This window comes from Geotrypetes seraphini, chromosome 6 (assembly GCF_902459505.1).
Source record: "Geotrypetes seraphini chromosome 6, aGeoSer1.1, whole genome shotgun sequence".
Lineage (NCBI taxonomy): Eukaryota > Metazoa > Chordata > Amphibia > Gymnophiona > Dermophiidae > Geotrypetes > Geotrypetes seraphini.
Genome location: NC_047089.1, coordinates 38,249,251 through 38,271,167, shown reverse-complemented (window position 1 = coordinate 38,271,167; position 21,917 = coordinate 38,249,251). Strand labels below are relative to the sequence as shown.

The following is a 21,917-nucleotide window of genomic DNA, read 5'->3' as shown; positions in this document are numbered from 1 at the left end:
CTTCAGGTTTGCGGCTGACGAAGCTTCTATTGATACATCCCATCATTTGCCTCGCCTTGGATGAGGCCTTCTCCACTTGTTTGGCAGCCTTCATGTCTGCACTGATGATCACTCCCAAGTCCCGTTCCTCTGAAGTCCTAGCTAGTGTTTCTCCATTCAAGGTGTATGTTCTGCATGGATTTCTGCTGCCGAGATGCATGACCTTACACTTCTTAGCGTTGAAGCCCAGCTGCCATGTCGTGGACCATTTTTCCAACTTGATAAGATCCTGCGTCATACCATCCGTGGGATTGCTTCCACCAACTATATTACACAGTTTGGCGGCGTCGGCGAACAGCGCTACTTTACCCTGAAGCCCTCGGGTCAAGTCCCTTATGAATATGTTAAAAAGGGATGGTCCCAGGACTGAGCCCTGAGGCACACCGCTAGTCACCTCCGATGTCTCAGAGAGGGTGCCATTGACCACCACTTTCTGAAGTCTTCCACTCAGCCAATCGTTGACCCACGCCGTTAGTTTCTCACCTAACCCCATCGATTTCATCTTGTTTAATAGTCTACGGTGTGGGACACTGTCAAAAGCTTTACTGAAATCCAAGTATACTATGTCCAGAGACTCTCCCGAGTCCAGCTTTCCTGTCACCCAATCAAAGAAGCTGATGAGATTGGACTGGCATGACCTGCCCCTAGTGAATCCATGTTGACAGGGATCCCTCAGATTCCCCTCATCCAATATTGTGTCTAATTTCTCTTTAAGTAGAGTTTCCATGAGTTTACACACTATTGATGTGAGACTTACTGGTCTGTAATTTGCGGCCTCCGCTCTGCAACCCTTTTTGTGCAGAGGAACCACGTTGGCAGTTTTCCAGTCCAGGGGGACTCTCCCCGTATTTAGGGAGAGATTGAAGAGTATTGCTAATGGTTCCGCCAAAACATCGCATAGCTCTCTGAGCACTCTTGGGTGCAGATTGTCCGGTCCCATGGCTTTGTTCACCTTGAGTCTTGACAGTTCTTTGTAAACATCAGCTGGTGTGAACTCAAACTTCTGAAATGGGTCTTCCATGCTTTGCTTTGCTGCTAGCCGAGGCCCGTGCCCTGGTGCTTCGCAGGTAAAGACTGAACAGAAGTAATCATTCAGTAGTTTGGCTTTATCGGAGTCTGTTTCTACATAATTCCCGTCTGGTGTTCTAAGGCGTACTATCCCGTTTGCGTTCTTTTTCCTGTCGCTAATGTATCTGAAGAAGGATTTGTCCCCTTTCTTGATGTTCTTTGCTAGAGTTTCTTCCATACGAATTTTGGCCTCCCTGACTGCTGTTTTGACCGCTGCAGACTTTTTCCTGTATTCAATGTTTGCTTCTTTTTCCCCCTTGCGTTTGTATGAGAGAAATGCTCTTTTCTTCTCCTTGACGAGGCACGATACCTCATCTGTGAACCATTGGGGTTTCTTTTTTCTTTGTTGTTTGGTTACCGATTTTATGTAGCGGATAGTTGCCTCATGAAGGATCGATTTCAAGGTTGACCACATAGCCTCCACATTAGTAGTTACTTCTTGAACCTGCAGCGTCTGATAGACGAAATCTCCCATGCGTGCGAAGTCAGTGCCCCGGAAATTGAGTACCTTTGTTTTTGTTTGTGATCTAGGAAAGCCTTTCTTAAGGTTAAACCATACCATGTTATGGTCACTGGTGGCTAGCGTCTCTCCCACCGAGACCTCTGAGACGCTTTCCCCATTCGTAAGTACCAGGTCCAGGATGGCCTGGGCCCTAGTGGGCTCTAGTACCATTTGTTTGAGCCGTACTCCCTTCATGGACGTTAATATCCTCCTGCTATCACAAGTTGTCGCTGATAGTGTGTTCCAGTCTACATCAGGCATGTTGAAGTCTCCTAATAGTACAGCCTCCCCCCGTAAGGTGATATTCTCAATGTCTTCAATTAGTTCTGCGTCCTTGTCCTCCGATTGTCTTGGAGGTCTGTATATCACACCAAGGTACAGGCATTTTTCTCCGCCTCTGGCCAGGTTTACCCAGATAGATTCCCCAGTATACTTGACATCCGTGATCCTGGTTGTCTTAATGTTTTCTTTGATGTATAGTGCTACCCCACCTCCTAACTTACCCTCTCTGTCTTGTCGAATCAGGTTGTACCCTGGTATAGTTATATCCCACCCATGAGAGTCTGTGAACCATGTTTCGGATATTGCTACTATGTCTAGATCTGCATTAACTATTTCTGTTTCTAGTTGTAGAAATTTATTCCCTAGGCTGTGTGCGTTAACATACATAGCTCTCCACTCTTTCTGTTTACTAACCTCCTGTAGTGAGCCTCCCATTTGAGTCAAGGTGTCTCCTAGCAATTCTTTTGCAATAAGGGTACTTACCTCAGACTTAGAAGCGTAGTGTTGGTTCTCCACATCAGGATAGTTACTTACTGCTCCGGTGTAAAAGTGGGTACCCACCCCCGACTTACCTAGTTTAAAGCCCTTCGAAGTAGGCGGGCTAGTCTGTGTCCGAAGACATTCTTACCTCTGTTGGTCAGGTGGAGTCCGTCTGGTCCCTGTAGTCCCTGCAGTGTATCTCCGTGATTCAGGAATCCGAAGTTCATCTCCCGGCACCATCGTTGTAGCCACTTATGTGCTTATCTGCCCTTTACCCCTATTTTGGCACTCAATTATCATTAGTTCCCATTTGTGCACCTACAGTTGGGTGACTAATTGACACTTAACTCAGGGCACCTTATAGAATTACTCTCCTGGTGTAGATAAGTTGTATTTGTTCTTACCCTGCAAATTGAACCAGTTCAGCACTCTGGCCAGTCTCAGGGCTGGATGTTTCATGCAAGGTCATCAGCAGCTCCACCACAATATCTGGCAAGTTACCGAGGAATAAATTATCAATTTGCTACAAAACAAAAATGAAGGTGCAATTGTTAGTCTTGCTCTTAATTCTAACACATATACTTCTGAACTTCTTAAACCATAAAATGGTCCCTGTATTAACAAGAAACATTTCCGCCTCATTCTCTATTTCAAAGCATAATTAATTGGTCTACTTATTATAAATCTAGTGCACAACTACTATAGGATTGAAATGGAACTGAACCTCCTCAATGTAGATAACAAACAAACTTTAAACAGGTTAAACAGGTTAAACCTGTTTAAAGTTTGTTTGTTATCTACTTATTATAAAGCAATCTAAACCATGACAACAGATGAATTCTACTAAAACACCTAATCTTGACACACTTTGTTTAAGAGTGGTGATAGTCAAAATTCCCTTCACAAAGACAACCGATCTCCAGTGTCTGCAGTCAGACCTCAGAGCTAGTCATAAGGAATAACCCATATGCAGACTATCATTGATCGTATTTATCTCAGGGGGACTGTTATAGTAAGCAATTTTAACTGTTGCCCTATTCAGATTTATTATTCATCGTCCATTGATATTAAACTGAAGCGATACTTAGCTTTGGTGAAGATTCTCTACCCAGCCAACTCAAGTATCGCTTAAATTTAATATTAATATCAATGGACGATGAATAATAAATCTGAATAGGGCAACAGTTAAAATTGCTTACTATAACAGTCCCCCTGAGATAAATACGATCAATGATAGTCTGCATATGGGTTATTCCTTATGACTAGCTCTGAGGTCTGACTGCAGACACTGGAGATCGGTTGTCTTTGTGAAGGGAATTTTGACTGTCACCACTCTTAAACAAAGTGTGTCAATATTAGGTGTTTTATTGTGGTTCACATAGTATTTGAAGGGCTTTTAACAGATGAATTATTACATTTGTCTGCTATGTTTAAGCTAGCCATCTGAATTTACTATACTGTAATGTACTGTTTTGATCACAAAACTACAGAATTACTTGGCATAACTGTTCAAGGATTTACAGGTATATATATCTATATATTTGTTTTTTAAAATGTATACACCCCCTAGAACCACACAACATAAAACAGACTTTTTAAAATTCTACCATATATAAAAACACTTCTTCCCTTAAAATAAGTCTACCTACCATCCAAATAATTCACATAAATGCTGTTACAAATAGCTGAATTTATTACTCCGCTCTGCATATAAGAATTATACCCACAGTAGAGAACCTTGAGGCCCTTGTCTCAGCATAGTGCGTTTCCACTCATTTACAACATTCCATTTCTTGACCTCAAACTTCTCTGCCCTGAAACTGGGAATGTGTGTTCATTTATTTTATATTAGCTACTGTATTAAAAAAAAAAAAAAAAGACATTTTTTCCTGCTCATTTGAATATTTAAGTCAATCAGAGACTACCACAAAGGGGACTGATGCACCTGGAGAGTTGATTTGACACCTCCCTCCATTTTAATTTCCATCTCACTTCCTATCATGTAACCAGACAGAACAGTTTCAGTCAACGAGTCTTGCTCTTGAGAAATGCCTTTGTCCTCAGCCTTGCATAAGGATCATATCTTCATCATCCATCAAATCAACCCCACTATTAAATGGTTGACTGCTATTTGTATTACACTGATTGGATCTACTGTTTTGTGCATCTTAAAGAAACAAATTATTCTCTTGAAGCATGCTTTTCTGGTCAGTGCAGGTTCATTTATTGGAATATGTCACACCAAAGTGCCAACTGAGTCTTGAGACAGAATGAAACAATGGACCTTCAACAATTTACAAGTATTTAGGTATTATGGTTTAAGTGCAGATACTGTACTGTGTTTTTCCCCCCCCAAAAAAAAAATCAATTTGCTGGTACAGCATAAATAACTATATAAAAGAATTATAGAAGGAGGGTGTTACAGCTATGGTAATCACCGAGTCTGTTTTCAATTATACCACTACTATAATGAAAATACATAAATTTCATATGAAAAGTGAATCCTAAAGGATTGAAAATTTAAATAAAGTACTTTTTTTAAAAAAAAAACCTACTTCCTACTCTAAAATGCAACAAACGCCAGCATCTGTACCTGTTTTCCTAGGCAATTTTCATGCTTTAATGCTTCATAGACATTGGAGGCTTTATCTCTCAGCTGGGCCATGCTGCTATCACCTGCAGCTTGATAGGCAAAGTATGGCAAAATGTTCACCAGGACCTTAGGAAAGCACTCTGCTAACAATCTCTGCCAGTCCTGCCCAATTAGTCTGGCCAGAGATTTCACTTCTTCAAAATCACTTCTGATCACCAGATGAGGGATCAGAACGTTATAGCATGACCTAAAGAGAGCAAATGAAGACAAGACAGTATTATTGAATCAGGGAAGAGGGGGATGGGAGGTATACAAGGTTTTTATTGATTTATTTTATAAATGGAAATAGGGGGGAAGGGTGGTAAATTTTTGTGGTTTGATAAATAAGTCTGAATGGTGATATATTGTATAATTTCTATTTAAAATATGTGTAGTATATTTCTGAAGCAATGGAAAAATTTTATAGTTATTTTAATGATAAATATTAGGTTGAGTGGGGGAGGGTATTTATGTGTATGAATCTTGTAAAACATAAGTGATGTCTAAAGTGTAAAATGTTTAATTTTATTTTGTTTTCACTTCTTGAATGTGTTGAAAATGAATAAAGAATATTAAAAAAAAGAATCTTGATATTTGAAACACTTGTCACTCAAAAACACATTTTAAATTTAATATTAAATCAACTGTGGCAGTAGAATAGAATACAGCATACTACCACTCCTTCCCCCCATCATACTTATGCTGTACTGATACTTGCCTGTGCAGAAACAATAAGGAAACAAAATCCCATGGAGAACAATCAAAAACAAAAAAATGTGGGGATGGAACAGTACAGATCAACTGGGAATTAATGCACAAAATTCCATCTGGATGATAAAGAAGTGTACTGTTCCAAATCCCTTTTTCATATAAAGGGCCGCAGTGTGAATATGAGAAACCTCTGAGAGTCTTCAAAAGATTTCAAGATTTCATATACTACTAATTTTGTAAACTGCTTTGACCTGCTTGTTTAGATTGGGTATTAAACATTAAAAATTAATAATTATATTGATTCTATAACACTTCAAGAATATATTTTAAAAACTCATTTTATTTTGGGCAAGCTTGAAATTGAAAGAATCTGGTTTCTGCTAATATATACAGGAGTCCATACATACATTTGCTGATGAATTCTATTATTTGCAAATCTGCAGAAGGGTGTCTCTTTAAGATGTTGAATTCCTCCCCTTCTGCAGTGAAGAACAGCTCCCTCTTCAGTTGGTACCAAAGTAATCAAACTCCACTGAAACAGAAGAAAGGAGGAAAGGCACAGGAAGTTTTCCCGGCAACAAACAAATTCTGTTGTGCTCTGGAACTTATAAAAAGAACAATGATTAATAAACATTTAACAACTTAACAATGAACAAGGAAGTACACACCTGATTAGCTAAGAACCAACTTTCTAAGGAAAGGGAAAATGGAACACCCATGATATTGTAACAAGGACTTTACTTACTCTTAAATACAGTAGAAGAGGCCCTGGGACGAATACTAGCAACGTCCGAGGCAGTAATCAGGCAAATCAAATGTCAGCACAAGGTGGGTCGTATGGATGCCTGTGTATATTACTAATGAAAACATAGGAGTACTAATCTGAAAATCCCATATAAACAACTGACACTCATAAAATGATTACTAATCAAATACATTAAATTGTGAAAAGTGCTCAGAACCCACTGTGCATATTAACAGAAATAAGATTATTCAGGTGAGAACCTAATCTTTCATTCTGTTACATATACACAGGAGTTCATACATTAGCTGAAGTACCAAAGCATTGCCAGACATCTAGGTAGGGACATATGAGCCTGCCCGTAGTACCAAGGACCCAAAGGTGGCATCCTTGCGAGCTGCCACATCCACTCTGTAAAACCTCATAAAAGTGTGGAGAGCAGACCAAGTAGCTGCTCTACAAATTTCATCAGGCCCAGAAAGTCACTATCCCTCTTGTCGAATGTGCTGCGACAGAAATTGGGGGCTGTTTACCGCAGGCAATGTAAGAAGATGAAATTGCCAAGCAAATCCATCCAGCAAAGCATTGGAAGCTGGTCTGCCTCGTCTCGTGTAGCTGGTCAACATGAAAAGGTGATCGGAAAGTCTGGAATCATTCATCTTCTCCAGATAGATTAGTAGGGTTCTACGCACATCCAGCTTCTGCAAAATCTTGGCCTGCTTCGCCAAACCCAAAGTGTGAAAGGCAGTCGAAACGAATCTCCTGATTGATGTGGAAAGCAGAAACCATCTTCAGAAGAAAGGAAGGAATTGTCCATACAGCAATGCCTGATTCCGTAAATCAGAGAAAGGGTTCTGTGCAGGAGGGAGTCTGCAACTCTAAGATCCATCTCACCGAGACTATGGCCACCAAAAACACTGTCTTCACCATAACATCCAATAAGGAAGCTTCTGTCAAAGGTTCAAATGGAGACAGGCCCTTCAGAACCACATTGAGATCCCAAGTCAGGAACAGTCTGCTCAACGGGGGTCACAATCTGAGAGCCCCCCCTCAAAAAACAAGTGACATCTGGGTGAGATGCCATAGACTGAAAGCCTCTCTGCACCCTAAAGCACAAGAGACTGGTTACCTGCACCTTGAGAGATGAAACTGCCAGACCCTTTTCAAGGCTGGCCTGTAGGAATGCCAGATCACTGGAATAGGGGCCCTCTCAGGCTCCACCCGTTCTTTGGCAGACCATAATATGGAGAGCCTTCCAGGTCTTCGCATAAGTTGCGAACGTTGCAGGCTTCTTTGCTCTAAGGAGGGTTGTAACGACAACCTCTGAGTAACTTTTTTGAATCAGAGCCATATGTTCAAGAGCCATGCTGTAAGATCAAAGTGCCCTGGATTCTCCATAGGAACTGGGCCCTGACTGTGGAGCCAGATGAACTGGTAGTTTCAGACACCTGCCTTTTTACAGACACACTAGATCTGCATACCAAGGACTGTAGGGCCAGTCTGGCGCTACCAGAATCATCAGCCCCTAGTGGTTTGCTATTCTGCGGATGATCTAACCCACCATGGCGGGAACATAGAAGAACTGCTCTGTGGGTCAGGGCTGGATCATGGCATCCAGTCCTGCGCTTCCCTACTCAGCTTTTCAACTGCAGAAGTGGTCTGCCTTTGTATTTTTGGCTGTAGCCATCAGATCCCTGTCCAGTTTGCCCCAACTCTGTACAATGAGGGAAAACACCCTCTCTGGGACAAAGACCACTCCTCCAGATCCCTGTCCAGTTTGCCCCAACTCTGTACAATGAGGGAAAACGCCCTCTGGATCCTTCAGATCCAGAGTCTGCCTGCTGTGAAAGTTGGGCTGGACGTACTCTACCACTGCCACGTGGGCAACAGAGAGCTTGTAAGTGACCTTCCAGTGGAATAACCTCTGTGCCTCCAGGTGTGGGGAACACTTCTGGTGTATCCTTGTCTGTTCAGATAAGCCAGTGTTTCTCACCATACGGTACAAATACCCTTGGGGGTATGCGGGCCGCTGATGGGGGTATTGAAGCTGCTGCCAGGGATCCTTCCCTGCCTCTCTGTCTGCAAGCATGCACCCCCCCCCCACCCCCAAAGCTGATCCTGCCACCAAGTCGGAGCCAACACGCTCCATCAGTAGCAACTTTGTGCAGGGACGGGCCATGGCATCATTCTTCCAATAAGATAGCAGTGGTAGAATTTCTGGGAATCAGAGGTGCCGTTTCCCTAGCTACAAGTCCAGGATAATTCTTTACTGTGATTGTCTGTGTAATATTAACACCTGTTCTACAAAAAGATCTAGGGCCTTGTCCAACAACAGAGTGCAAACCTCCTCCATCTAAAACCATATGTATGTGTGTATGTTATGTGTGCGGTTATAAGAGCTCAGACTTCATATGTTCTAGTTGACCTGAATTTTGTATGTTGATTTTTTTATGTGATATTGCAAAATGTAATAAATTGATTTATACTACTAAAACCATATGTAGGATGTGTTTCAATTTCACAAGGAAAGCTGTATGGCAACAACAAACAAGACTAGTGAAGTAATCAGACCCCGTAAGCCAAACAGGGAAATGCACAGGATGGGAGAGACTGTTATGCTTGCCCCTAACTGTGCTTGCCCTAGGCCAGTAACCCAAAGTCACAGGGTGAAGACCCTAGAACATGCTGGTCTCTGGTAGAAATCACTGTACGGAACTGAGCCAGGAGGGTACATTTAGAAGTACAGACTAATACGATATCTTCAGTTCTGCATGTACAAATGAATGATGGTAGCTCACAGGTATGAAGCCACACACTCAATCTGTAGCAGGATTGGGGAGGGGAAGTTTGAGATGATAGGAGGGAGAAAGTATGGGAAAGAAGTGAGAGAGATGAAAGAAGCAGAGGGGGAATGAATGGGAGAGAGCACATTGAATATCCAGAGATAACGTCAGTGGTTGAATATTTACCCCACAGAAATTTAACAATATAACATTAGGACTTTGTTATTTTTCCTGCTTTTTCTGAATCATTTACATATAATATTAAATCATAGTCTAATATAATCAGGGTTGAAATGCCAACAGAATAAAATCTTTTCACTCATTTGCAGTTTTTAATATATACACAAATTTACCTGTAAAATTCTTCAAGGTTTGGGTAATTTAACAACGCATAGGGAAAAGCAGATAAACTGTAGCCTGAGTCTGCCACTCTTAGCCACTCCAGGACTAAGTAATCTAAATGCGACGTCATGAAGTCTTCAATGCTCTTGTAGCCCACCATTGCAGACACACACTTGAAAACCTGCTGGCAATAAGCAAGACACTAAGAGAAAAATGCATGGGGAGGTGGTGATGATCCTATAAGCACATGCAAGTTCCCCATGTCCCACAAGCAACATACTGAAGTACCAAATTTTTATTTGATGCAATTATCTTGTTTAATTCAACTAGAAAAAAATCAGACAAGTTAGAGTATATCAAGTACTGGCAGGGTGACGGTAATCAAAATGCATCTACTCAATACCTTGCAAATAAACACAAGTATTTTCATTGGATATTTCATCTCTGCTGAATTGGAGGTGGGAAGATGCAGATGATGCACACTAGATGCTTGTCCTGGCATTCTCACAAACTAAACTGTTCAATATGCACAATGAAGGACCAAAAACAGTGAAAGGCAGTTACCATATTTTCACGCATATAACGCGCAACGCGTATAGCGTGCGGGAACAAAGCATTGCTGTAAAAAAAAATCTATATAGCACGCACACTCGTATACCGCGCATGCTGCTTTAACCTCCTCCTGCCACCCCCGCTTACTCCTTCTTCTGGCCTGCGAACCGGCATCCTCCCCCCCACGCTCGCGTCACCCCCCCCTCAACCGCGATCCTACATCCCCCCCAGCACCGCAAAGACTTCGCTTACCCGATTGGGCACCGGCACCAGCACCAATGCACAGGTGCGAGGGAGATGCTCCCTCTTCCCTGTGCTGGGCTGGTCTGGGCTTTGAGCATTTACACATGCTCAAAGCCTTCTGGTCTCGCTCTCTCCGAGATTCTCAGATTCAGAATCTCGGAGAGAGTGAGACCAGAAGGCTTTGAGCATGCGCAAATGCTCAAAGCCCAGACCAGCCCAGCACAGGGAAGAGGGAGCATCTCCCTCGCACCGCCCAGCCCAGGCGAGGGAGGATCTTCGGGCACTGGCACTGGCACGTCCTGTGCATTGGTGCTGGTGTCCAATCGGGTAAGCGATGTCTTTGCAGTGCGGGGGGGATGTAGGATCACTGGGGAGGGGGGGTGACGCGAGCGGGGGGGAGGCTGCCGGATCGCAATGAGAAAAAAAAAAATTGTATAACGCGCTCACACATATAACGCGCATAGTTATACTCGGTTTGTAAAATCGTGTATAACGCGCGCGTTATATGCGTGAAAATACGGTACTAAGCTGATGTAAAGCCAGCTGATTAACCATTCCCCTTAACTGTATCCATGACATCCTGTTTGTCTGTCTTGCCTGTTTAGATTGCAAGCTCTTTCGAGCAGGGACTGTTTTCTTAATCTTTGTGACTCTGTACAGTGCTGCATACGTTTGGGAGCGCTTTAAAAATACTTAATAGTAGTAGTAGTAATTTTAGTGCAGTAACATTTGTTGTTGGAATCAGTAACCTGTGATACCTCAGTACAGGTGGTCAGTAATTACTGCAATAAATATAAACCTGCATGCAGAAGTCAGAGACATTATGCTTTCCTGGTTGAAATAACACCAAGAGTGAATTCAAAGTAGGCCTGCTATATTTTAAAAGAGTCCATGATGGAATACATTAACTCTTCCCCAGTATATCCAAATCCCCACCTCATAAAAACATAAGCATTGCCATACTGGGACAGACCGAAGGTCCATCAAGACCAGTTTCCCGATTCCAATAGTGAGTAATCTAGACCACAAGTACCTGGCAAGATCCCAAAAGAGTAAAACAAATGTAATGTTGCTTATCCTAGATCAGTGTCTCGCAATCTTTCTTGAGCCATGGAACACTAAACCTAGTGTCTGCGGCTCAAGACACCCGGAAGTGCATGGACGTCGCTGTGATGACTTCACGTGCATGCGCAAAGGCCCTTCAAACAGGTCCTGCACTGGCAGTGGAAGGTGTTGGCAAGGAAAAAGGCTGGAGAGAAGGAGAGGCGCTGAGGTTTGTTAAATGATGGTGAAGTCTTCTTAAGGGGAAACCCCTTGAAACAGCATGAAGCAAAACGTGAATTCATGTCGGAGTCCCAAAATATATACGAGATGAGTAATATTTATTTTTCTGTAATTGGAATTAAACTTCTTAAAGACCGATGAAGAGGCTGGTTATGTTAAAACTCAAAATGAAACAAAATTGATGTTTGTATGAGTGTAGCCATTGAAGTCTTGGTTTAAAATATTTTGAATTCTTATACGCATTTTTTAATTAAAGTACACCTTGAAGTAGATTGATGGTAAAGTACTTTATTTGGACACTGAATGATTAGCTTTGCCATATTTTGAAATAACTAAGCCAATGTAGTAGGTGATTGCCCTGGATCAGTGGCATTGGCTGCTGCTACTTTTTGGGTACTTGTGACTTAGATTGGCCTCCGTGAAGATGGACCATTGGTCTGACCCACTAAGGCTATTCTAATGTTCATGTTATGGTAAGTATAAGAAAATTATTATAAATTTAAAATTTGACATTTTTCTTTTTAACTAATACACTGTTAACACTATCACTTCTTTCATTTACATGCACTTGTCTAGCTTTACTCTGCACTTTCATCACAAACTAGTATTTCTGCACTTGCCTTTTTGACAAGTTGGGGTTCAATTCCATTTTCCTTGGCCGACTGGTAAATGGCAAACAGAGCCTGCTTCTCACACACAGGGCTACAGCATAAGATCTTGGACACCAGCATCAACAGCGTGGCTTTTCTGTTGCACTGCTCGTCAGGGAGTTCCTCTGGGCTGACACTGCTCTGAAAGAAAATGATTCAAGAACTGACTACAGAGAAAAATGAGCTCTGAACCAAATACATACAAATATGATGGCAGATAAAGGCCAAATGGCCCATTCAGGAAATCAATCAAATCCTATCTCTTTGACAAATTTCTCTGACTCCCTCCCCGCCTTGTATCTCCGACATACCTCCGGATTTCCTGACTACTCCCGACTTGCTAAGCTAAGCTGATTGACTTATTTGTAACATCACTATATATGTACAGTCTTTTACTCTGTTAACCGCTCTGAACTGTTATGGTACTGCGATATACAAAAATAAAATTATTATTATTATTATCTAGTCTGCCCATCCACAGTAACCATTATCTCTTTCTCTTTCTGAGATATCCCACGTGGCTATTCCAGGCCCTCTTGAATTCAGACACAGACTCTGTCTCCACCACCTCTTCCAGGAGACTGTTCCATGCATCTACCACCCTTTCTGTAAAAAAGTATTTCCTTAGATTACTCCGGAGCCTATCACCTCTTAACTTCATCCTATGCCCTCTCATTGCAGTTTCCTTTCAAACCAAAGAGACTCGACTCATGCGCATTTACATTACATAGGTATTTAAACATCTCTATCATATCTCCCCTCTTCCACCTTTCCTCCAAAGTATGCAGATTGAGATTTTTAAGTCTGTCCCCATACGCCTTATGATAAGAACATAAGAAGTTGCCTCCGCTGAGGCAGACCATAGGTCCATCCTGCTCAGCGGTCCGCACCCGCGGCGGCCCATCAGGCCCATTGCCTGAGCAATGGTCTATACCTATCTATACCCCCCAATCCCTTTTTCTTCTAGGAATCTATCCAAACCTTCTTTGAAACCATTTAATGTTTTCTTGTCTACAACAGCCTCTGGAAGCGCGTTCCATGTATCCACCACCCTCTGAGTGAAAAAGAACTTCCTAGCGTTTGTTCTAAACCTGTCCCCTTTCAATTTCTCCGAGTGCCCCCTTGTACTTGTGGCGCCCCTTAATTTGAAAAATCTGCCCCATATACCATTTTAGTAGCCTTCCTCTGGACCGACTCCACCGGTGTACAAACTACTAACTAAGCCATACTGTACAGTCCATATTTACTTACAGAACTACTAAAACCAATAAACTATTTGCTTCCTCTTAACAGACTGTGGAAATTAATCTTTTCATTTTTGCTAAATGAGGTCACTAGCAGCATTCTATACAGTACCAATGTCCTTATGGACTTTACCTGTTATTATGTATATTACCGGTAATTGTATTGTGCAGGATAAAAATGATAATATACCACATTGTTTCTGCTTTTAATTATATTGCCATTTCTTGTTATCATTTTAAAAATATATTGCACCTTCCACTGCACACAGAGAGACCTTAATAGGTGGAGAGGTGCCATTTTCAGAAGCAGGATAGGTAATTATAATGCAGTCAGATATGTTGCCATTTGGAATACAGTAAGTAGAAAATCTCAAAACCAAAGATCTGTAGCGTGAAAACTACATTCGGCACTGCTGGCTGTTCATGGATTGTTACAGCTTTATACCTCTTGTCTTAGCAGTTTTCTTTTTCACCTTCTGAAAGAAACGTCAAATACTGAATGCTACTTTAAGGCACTCTGGGTATGCAAATTTCAGGATTCTTACCCGAGATTAACGATACACAGAAATGAACAAAATCAGTTTTGACAATCTATTAAAATAGATTGTTCCAGGATCAAGATTTCTCCTTTTAAAACTGGGCACAGAATAGACTACACAGAGTCTCAAGTGGTAAAATAGTAATACATTCTCTTTCTTACCAAGTGTCTCATTCCTTCTTGAACTTTCATGTACACATTTTCAAACGCCTTCTGTTGGAGCTTCAAAGGAAGTGCTTGGACAAACCCAGAGGAGTCTTGGGTCTTGACATCCTGAAACAACCTTCACACAAAATAGCAACAAAACCAACTAAACAAAACAGAGCACGAACTAGAAATGTTTTACTTAGATTCATGAAAGTATAATGTATCTGCATACTCATGCACATCACCAATTAAAATGTAATTAAATGGTTTTATTTCAAAATAAAAATGCAAGGCTGTTGATTATACAAGCAAAAGTAGATAACCAGGAAATAGGTATCCAAAGAAACACTTTTTCTACATAATAAAATTTCAATCTGGTATTCTTACTGCCAAGAGCTTCTCTTGTGCAATGGATCTTGTTTGCACAGTGACTATGTTAAGACATGACCCCAAGTTAAATTTGTCTGGTCTAGATCTTACTCATTTCTTGATATTAATGTGTGAAGAGGTGCTTATGTGGACAGAACAGAAGGTAAGCTTTTAGGTTTTTGTAGAGGATAACACTTGTTATGTTATTTGTAGTCTTATATCCTGCCAAATTCTCCTCAGCTGAGTTTGAGGTAGGTTACAATTAAGCAGAATTTTGTTACACAGTAGTAGATACACTGGATATACAATGTGGAATATGCTACATATTAATGAGTTAAGTGTTGGATTAGAAAAGGTAGGTGTTATATACAGTGTTACATAATAGACAATGTAGACTTATAGCATTTGAGAGAGGAATGGTGCACCCCATTATGGCACCTATATCTTGGATGACAAATCAAAAACCAAATACACACAAGCTGAATAACAAAAATATTCAAACACACCAAAAAGTATTCAATTATACGGTGCCAGGAACTACCGTATTTTCGCAGATATAACGCGCACCCGTGTAAAACGCGCACACGGGTATAGCGCGCAGAAACCACGATGATATGTACAAAAACTTTTGTATACCGCGCTCACGGGTATACCGCGCATGATGCCCGACGCTCCTTTCGCCCGCCCTGACTTTCCGTGCGCTGTCCCGACTCTCCGTTCACCCCCCCTGACTTCCGTGCACTGCCCTGACTTTCCGTGCGCTGTCCCGACTCTCTGTTCACCCCCCCTGACTTCCGTGCACTGCCCTGACTTTCCGTGCGCTGTCCCGACTCTCCATTCACCCCCCCTGACTTTCCGTGCACTGTCCCCCCTTGAAGTCCTGTCCCCCCTTGAAGGTCTGTCCCCATCCTGAAAGCCTGATGCCCCCCCCCCGACGTCCGATACATCCCCCCCCGGCAGGACCACTCGCACCCCCACCCCGAAGGACCGCCGACTCCCCAACAATATCGGGCCAGGAGGGAGCCCAAACCCTCCTGGCCACGGCGACCCCCTAACCCCACCCCGCACTACATTACGGGCAGGAGGGATCCCAGGCCCTCCTGCCCTCGACGCAAACCCCCTCCCCCCAACGACCGCCCCCCCCCAGAACCTCCGCCCGTCCCCCAGCCGACCCGCGACCCCCCTGGCCGACCCCCACGACACCCCCACCCGCCTTCCCCGTACCTTTGTGTAGTTGGGCCAGAAGGGAGCCCAAACCCTCCTGGCCACGGCGACCCCCTAACCCCACCCCGCACTACATTACGGGCAGGAGGGATCCCAGGCCCTCCTGCCCTCGACGCAAACCCCCCTCCCCCCCAACGACCGCCCCCCCAGCCGACCCGCGACCCCCCCACCCCCCTTCCCCGTACCTTTGGTAGTTGGCCGGACAGACGGGAGCCAAACCCGCCTGTCCGGCAGGCAGCCAACGAAGGAATGAGGCCGGATTGGCCCATCCGTCCTAAAGCTCCGCCTACTGGTGGGGCCTAAGGCGCGTGGGCCAATCAGAATAGGCCCTGGAGCCTTAGGTCCCACCTGGGGGCGCGGCCTGAGGCACATGGTCGGGTTGGGCCCATGTGCCTCAGGCCGCGCCCCCAGGTGGGACCTAAGGCTCCAGGGCCTATTCTGATTGGCCCACGCGCCTTAGGCCCCACCAGTAGGCGGAGCTTTAGGACGGATGGGCCAATCCGGCCTCATTCCTTCGTTGGCTGCCTGCCGGACAGGCGGGTTTGGCTCCCGTCTGTCCGGCCAACTACCAAAGGTACGGGGAAGGGGGGTGGGGGGGTCGTGGGGGTCGGCCAGGGGGGTCGCGGGTCGGCTGGGGGGGCGGTCGGAGGTTCTTGGGGTGGGCGGTCGTTGGGGGGGAGGGGGGTTTGCGTCGAGGGCAGGAGGGCCTGGGATCCCTCCTGCCCGTAATGTAGTGCGGGGTGGGGTTAGGGGGTCGCCGTGGCCAGGAGGGTTTGGGCTCCCTTCTGGCCCGATATTGTCGGGAAGTCGGCGATCCTTCGGGGTGGGGGTGCGAGTGGTCCTGCCGGGGGGGGGGGGATGTATCGGACGTCGGGGAGTCGGCCGGGCAAGAGGGCTTGGGCTCCCTCTTGCTCCGATCGTGGATGCGGGTGGGAGCGCGTGCGAGCGGTCGTTCGGGGTGGGGGTGCGAGCGGTCCTGCTGGGGGGGTGAATCGGGCGTTGGGCGGGGTGGGAACTATGTTTAAAAACTTTTGTATACCGCGCTCAGGCATATAACGCGCGAGGGGTATGCGCGGTAGGTAAAAACGCGTATAACGCGCGCGTTATATCCGCGAAAATACGGTACACCACATACTTACTAAGAGTAAAAAACGGAGAAAAAGACCTCAGTATTCCCAGGGATTAACAACCCCTGGAACTCTATGTCAGCTTCAAAGGTTGTTATAGGCAATAGATCCTTGGTCAAAAAACTCCATAAACTTTATTAAACTCTCTTAATTATTTCTGTTATACTCAGTTGGTCTGTTTAATGTATTCCAATCAAGTTGCTTCAAAAGTTCAAAAAGCATCAATGCAAAGCATACATTAATCAGCCAAAAAGAAAAAACCAAGCACTTATTTGTGAGTGTGCTCCAGTTCCGTTAGGCAAAAGTCACTGCAGAAATCCACATATTGGAAGATGCGGTCAGTGTCACCAAAAAACTGCTGTTTACATAATCAATAGATTTCCCTTTTGGCTGATTAATGTAGGCTTTGAATTGATGTTTTTTGAACTTTTGAAGCAACTTGATTGGAATATATTAAACAGATCAAGCGAGTATAACAGAAATTAATTAAGAGCGTTTAATAAAGTTTATGGAGTTTTTTGACCACGGATGTATTGCCTATGAAGCTGACATAGAGTTCCAGGTGTTGTTACTTATATCTTGGAACCATATTAGAATTTTCTGATAGTCAGGATATATTTCAACCTACATAAGGTTAACACATACAAACTTTTTTGGTTTTTTATATTCACCTGTTCACAGACTTTGCTGCAAGCATGCGCACCTTATGGTGGCTATCAGTGAAGAACTGTGGGAAGATATCACTCACAGGTACATCCTCTTTATCTATGGTCAATATAGCCCATGACACATGAGGATCAGCCTGAAAGGAAATCAGAGAGGTAGTGTTAAAGGGGATATGAGCATATGGTAGAAATTATTTCTAGTTACAAAAGCTTAGATTAACTATTTGGAAGTTTCATAGATGCCACATTGAACAAATGATAATCTCTTTACTGCTCCCCATCCCCAAAGCATTCTGTTCTACTCATTACTGTCAATATAGCTCACCTCAAGCAATGTCTTAAAACAGTTCATGAGAGCCACTCTTACAGCAACTGTACACTTTCCTTCCTTACTTAAATGCCTAGAAGAGATGACATTGTACAGAAAAAAAAACATTATCAGTTCAGATTCATGGATACTGCCACTAATCTAATCCAACCTTCAATTTCTGGGTCACTTTAAGCTTAGCTAGGTTCAAGGCGACTTACAATAAATTTGGTACAAGTAGAATTAGGGGTAGAGACAATGGAGCATTAAGTATACAAATTACTTTTAGGAGAGAATGAAGAGGGGAGAGGAGGGGACAGTATTGAAGGGCCATAATGTCAATTTTAGTAGTTCAGAGCATAAGTATGATGTATATACAGTCTAAGTGAGGTACATCATAAACGACTATCAACGGAGTTTATGTTTTCAAAGAGGAGGGTTTTTAGGGATGTTTTTTGGGAATCTGTAGTAGTTGGGTTTGGTCTTGATAAACATTGGTAGGTTGTTCTATGGCTTGGTGCAAAGATAAGTGAAAAGTGAATTAAATGTGTGTTTATAGATAACTCCTTTAGGAGAAAGAAGAATTAAACTTATAAATACACACTTGATTAACTCTCTTATAACACATTAAATATAACATTTCATTACATATTTATATTCTATAATATCTTGAATATTATGTATTACACCTGATATCTAAACAATTATTATTAAATAGAAACCCTCCCATCCCCTCCCTTCCCGTAACAGAATTTCATACAAATACATTGAGACTATTAACCTATTCATATGCATTATGAAGGAAGAATTAATAGAAATGATTGTAGTATTCTGACTGATGCTGGCCAGGAGTTGATGAAGAGTTTTATGTGAGGTTCTACCAAAGTCTTATTTGGAATCTGAACATTATGCACGATAATTTGAAGGTAATACATGCATTAATGGGTAGCCAGTATGGGCTTTTGTAACAAGGTGAAATGGAATCAACGTTTTTCAGACTAAATATTAATCTGATTGCTATATTTTGTATCATTTGCAGTTTGTGCATGAGGGTGGAGCTTATGCCTGCATAGAGCAAGTTGCAGTAGTTTAATTGGGACAGCACAAACATTTGTTTAATGCAGACAGATTAATATGGGAACTAGCATCACCCAAACTCTGTCCCTGGACCATGCTGGCACTATTTTCAGGGGTCCCGCGACAACAAGAGGGCATCCGTGGAAAATCAGAGGCGGAAAACTACGAGGTGACACCAGGAAATTCTTTTTCACTGAAAGGGTGGTTGATCGCTGGAATAGTCTTCCACTGCAGGTGATTGAGGCTAGTAGCGTGCCTGATTTTAAAGCCAAATGGGATCGACACATGGGATCTATTCACAGGGCAAAGGGAGGGGAGGGACAGTAGGGTGGGCAGACTTGATGGGCCGTGGCCCTTATCTGCCGTCTATTTCTATGTTTCTATCCAGATAGTGCTAAGGTGGTCTACCTGAATATTCAGTGGCACCATTTGGCTGAATATCTGGGTTGGCTCTAGTGACCATGAGTTAACCAGGCAAGAACAACTGCCTGGTTAACCATTTTAAATATCTATCCTTAGAAATTAAACAACACTATTTCCCAGGACAATTTCTTCCATTTATCATTTTCTTTTAAATACATCTGATCTTTGAACATCTTTTTGGACCGCCATGTTCATCGGTGACTTTAAACTTAAGACTTTCCGGTAACTTGGTGAGCATATCAAGCAAACCCAGAAATAGTATCTGGAATGAATCAAGGTACATGTTAAGCCACATTTATATAATGCCTTCCTTAAATCTTGCTTAACATACATGGCTTCTAAAAAACTAACATTCAAAATATCAGTTCAGTCACAACCATGGATAGAAGGTACAGCTGTTTTACAGAGACATCCTGCTTGTCATACAAGTTTTGCTACAGAGATCAGACATACCAAAAGGCTTGAATGATAGTCAGAAATTGCCCTTGTGAATTGCCTGTTTCTTCAGCACCTGCCTGGCCTTGAGCCAGACTTGCTACTGTGGGTAAGAGGCAAGTAAGAATAGCCACACAGACCTCCTGATCTCGCCGATACAAGGAGCACACGTCTCTAAAACACAGGAAGATGTATAATCAGAACATACCTGAAAGAAATGGGTTCACTAAAGGAATATAGAACATTAAACAGAAATGCTATCTTACGGAAGAGGTTTCAGAAGCTTGACAACATCTTCAATTGGCAAGAGGTGTTCTCTATCTGGTAGCTCCTTTAAAAGGGTTAAGTACTACAATATGAAACAAAATATTTTTCCATTTATGCCTTTTATTACTTTTTTTTGCACATCAGCCAAATGCAGTAGTTTTTAATTGCACCACACTCACCACATGAAGCTGAAGGGACTTTGTGGTGTCTAACATACTATGGTCAATGAGTGAAAGCAGTTTTCTGCATATATCAGGGGCTCGGAAGGAAACTGAATGTAGCTGGGCTGCAGTTACACACAGACACAAGAACCTCAGTGTGTCCAGGAGCAGCATGTCCTGGTTGGTCAGATGTTCCTCTGCTAATGGACTCACTGCACCTAATAAGAAAGCATTTTTGAGTGTGAAAACAAAGCATATACCTGGAAGAGAAGCAGGAAAAAGGAGACAGCATTGAGACATTTAAATTTCCTCAAAGTACAAAGGATTCAAGCCTTTTTAATATAAAGAAGGTTCTAGAATTGGACCACCTGTTGAGGGTTAAAAGAAATATAGAGCCCAATATTCAAAGTGACAGGCAGACAGAAGAGGCTATATTCATCAGCATTTAACCAGACAGTGCTGCTAAATATTGGCTTTGACTGGTTAAAAAAAAAAAAAAAGTGGCCAGGTTAAGGGATAGCAATGGAGAAGAGCTAACAGGTATGCAAGTACCGGTGCACACATAGCTAAGTGGATGAATTTGAGACAGCTCAAAGCTATCATAAATTCAACCACTTAACTATGCAGGCCTTAGCATTATCATCCAGAAACCTTTTTTAAGGCTTTCCAAGACCCTTCAGGCCCCCCTGAAGTGACTCTCTCCTTCCTTCCCCCCTCTCCCCAGCATGTGACCTTAAGTACCTCCCTTCCACTCCACCCCATGCCTGCAACAATCCCACTCCCCTCCCCCTCCATCTTAGTAGGGCCCCCTAACCTACCTGGTGGCCTAGTGGGGGTGATGGAGGCTGAAGTGAACCCCCTTCACTCCTGCCCCTAGAGGCAGCATCCTCTCTCACTTGTGAATCTGCAAGTCCTATACTACCAGTGTATGCAATATATACATGCACAGATAACGTGTGACTCCATGAACACACACACCGCACCTTTCACTCCATTACTGATGCAGACATTACTGCCAAAACATGACCGTTTCAAATATTTTAACAAGCTAATTTTTAAAATAAAATTATATTTTCTATCACATCTTTTGTTCGGTTGGACCTCACTTCTTCTGTTTTTTGCTACAACTGACTTCAGTATGGCTGTCCCTGTCCTGGCCTGCTCTGCCAATCTGGTTTGGTTTGATTTATTACAAATTTTTTATACCAATGATTAAATGTTGTTTGTCATAAATTGAATTAATTAGAACATCTTTCAAGCCGTCTTAAATACATTGCATATACCTCCCTCCCTATACATTCACTCCATCTTGTATATTTACCCACCTTCTCCTCAGAGATCAGATGATTACTGTAGTACATTAATAGTGGCTGAGTACCATCTGGGGAAAGCATGGGGAGCTAGAAGGATGGATGCAAAACTTGCTCACTAATACATTGGTAGGATAGCTACTAGGTTTGATTTGATAGCTACATACTCTACCTACAAAATCTCAAATGAGAGAAAATATTTTTTATGTGACGCTCAAAGAAAGACGAAAGCAGCTGATATATACAAGAACTCCTTCACTCCCTTTCTCCAATTAAATCCTAGGAGCATTGTGAGATCGTAAACAACTGCTCA

General features: G+C 42.8%; 1 protein-coding gene across 6 annotated transcripts in view; it reads right to left on the bottom strand.

Moving 5' to 3' along the window:
• The window catches only part of ATM (ATM serine/threonine kinase), a 191,004-nt gene that overhangs the window by 106,558 nt on the left and 62,529 nt on the right, over positions 1-21,917 (bottom strand). For all 6 annotated transcript variants that reach the window (XM_033947802.1, XM_033947805.1, XM_033947806.1 and 3 more), the window contains 10 exons: positions 20,313-20,512; positions 20,133-20,215; positions 19,885-20,040; positions 17,950-18,025; positions 17,631-17,761; positions 14,255-14,375; positions 12,281-12,451; positions 9,593-9,762; positions 4,965-5,211; positions 2,776-2,894 (listed from right to left, as the gene is read on the bottom strand). In XM_033947802.1, the coding sequence (XP_033803693.1) occupies positions 2,776-2,894; positions 4,965-5,211; positions 9,593-9,762; positions 12,281-12,451; positions 14,255-14,375; positions 17,631-17,761; positions 17,950-18,025; positions 19,885-20,040; positions 20,133-20,215; positions 20,313-20,512 (1,474 nt within the window). The remainder of the gene's footprint in view (positions 1-2,775; positions 2,895-4,964; positions 5,212-9,592; positions 9,763-12,280; positions 12,452-14,254; positions 14,376-17,630; positions 17,762-17,949; positions 18,026-19,884; positions 20,041-20,132; positions 20,216-20,312; positions 20,513-21,917) is intronic.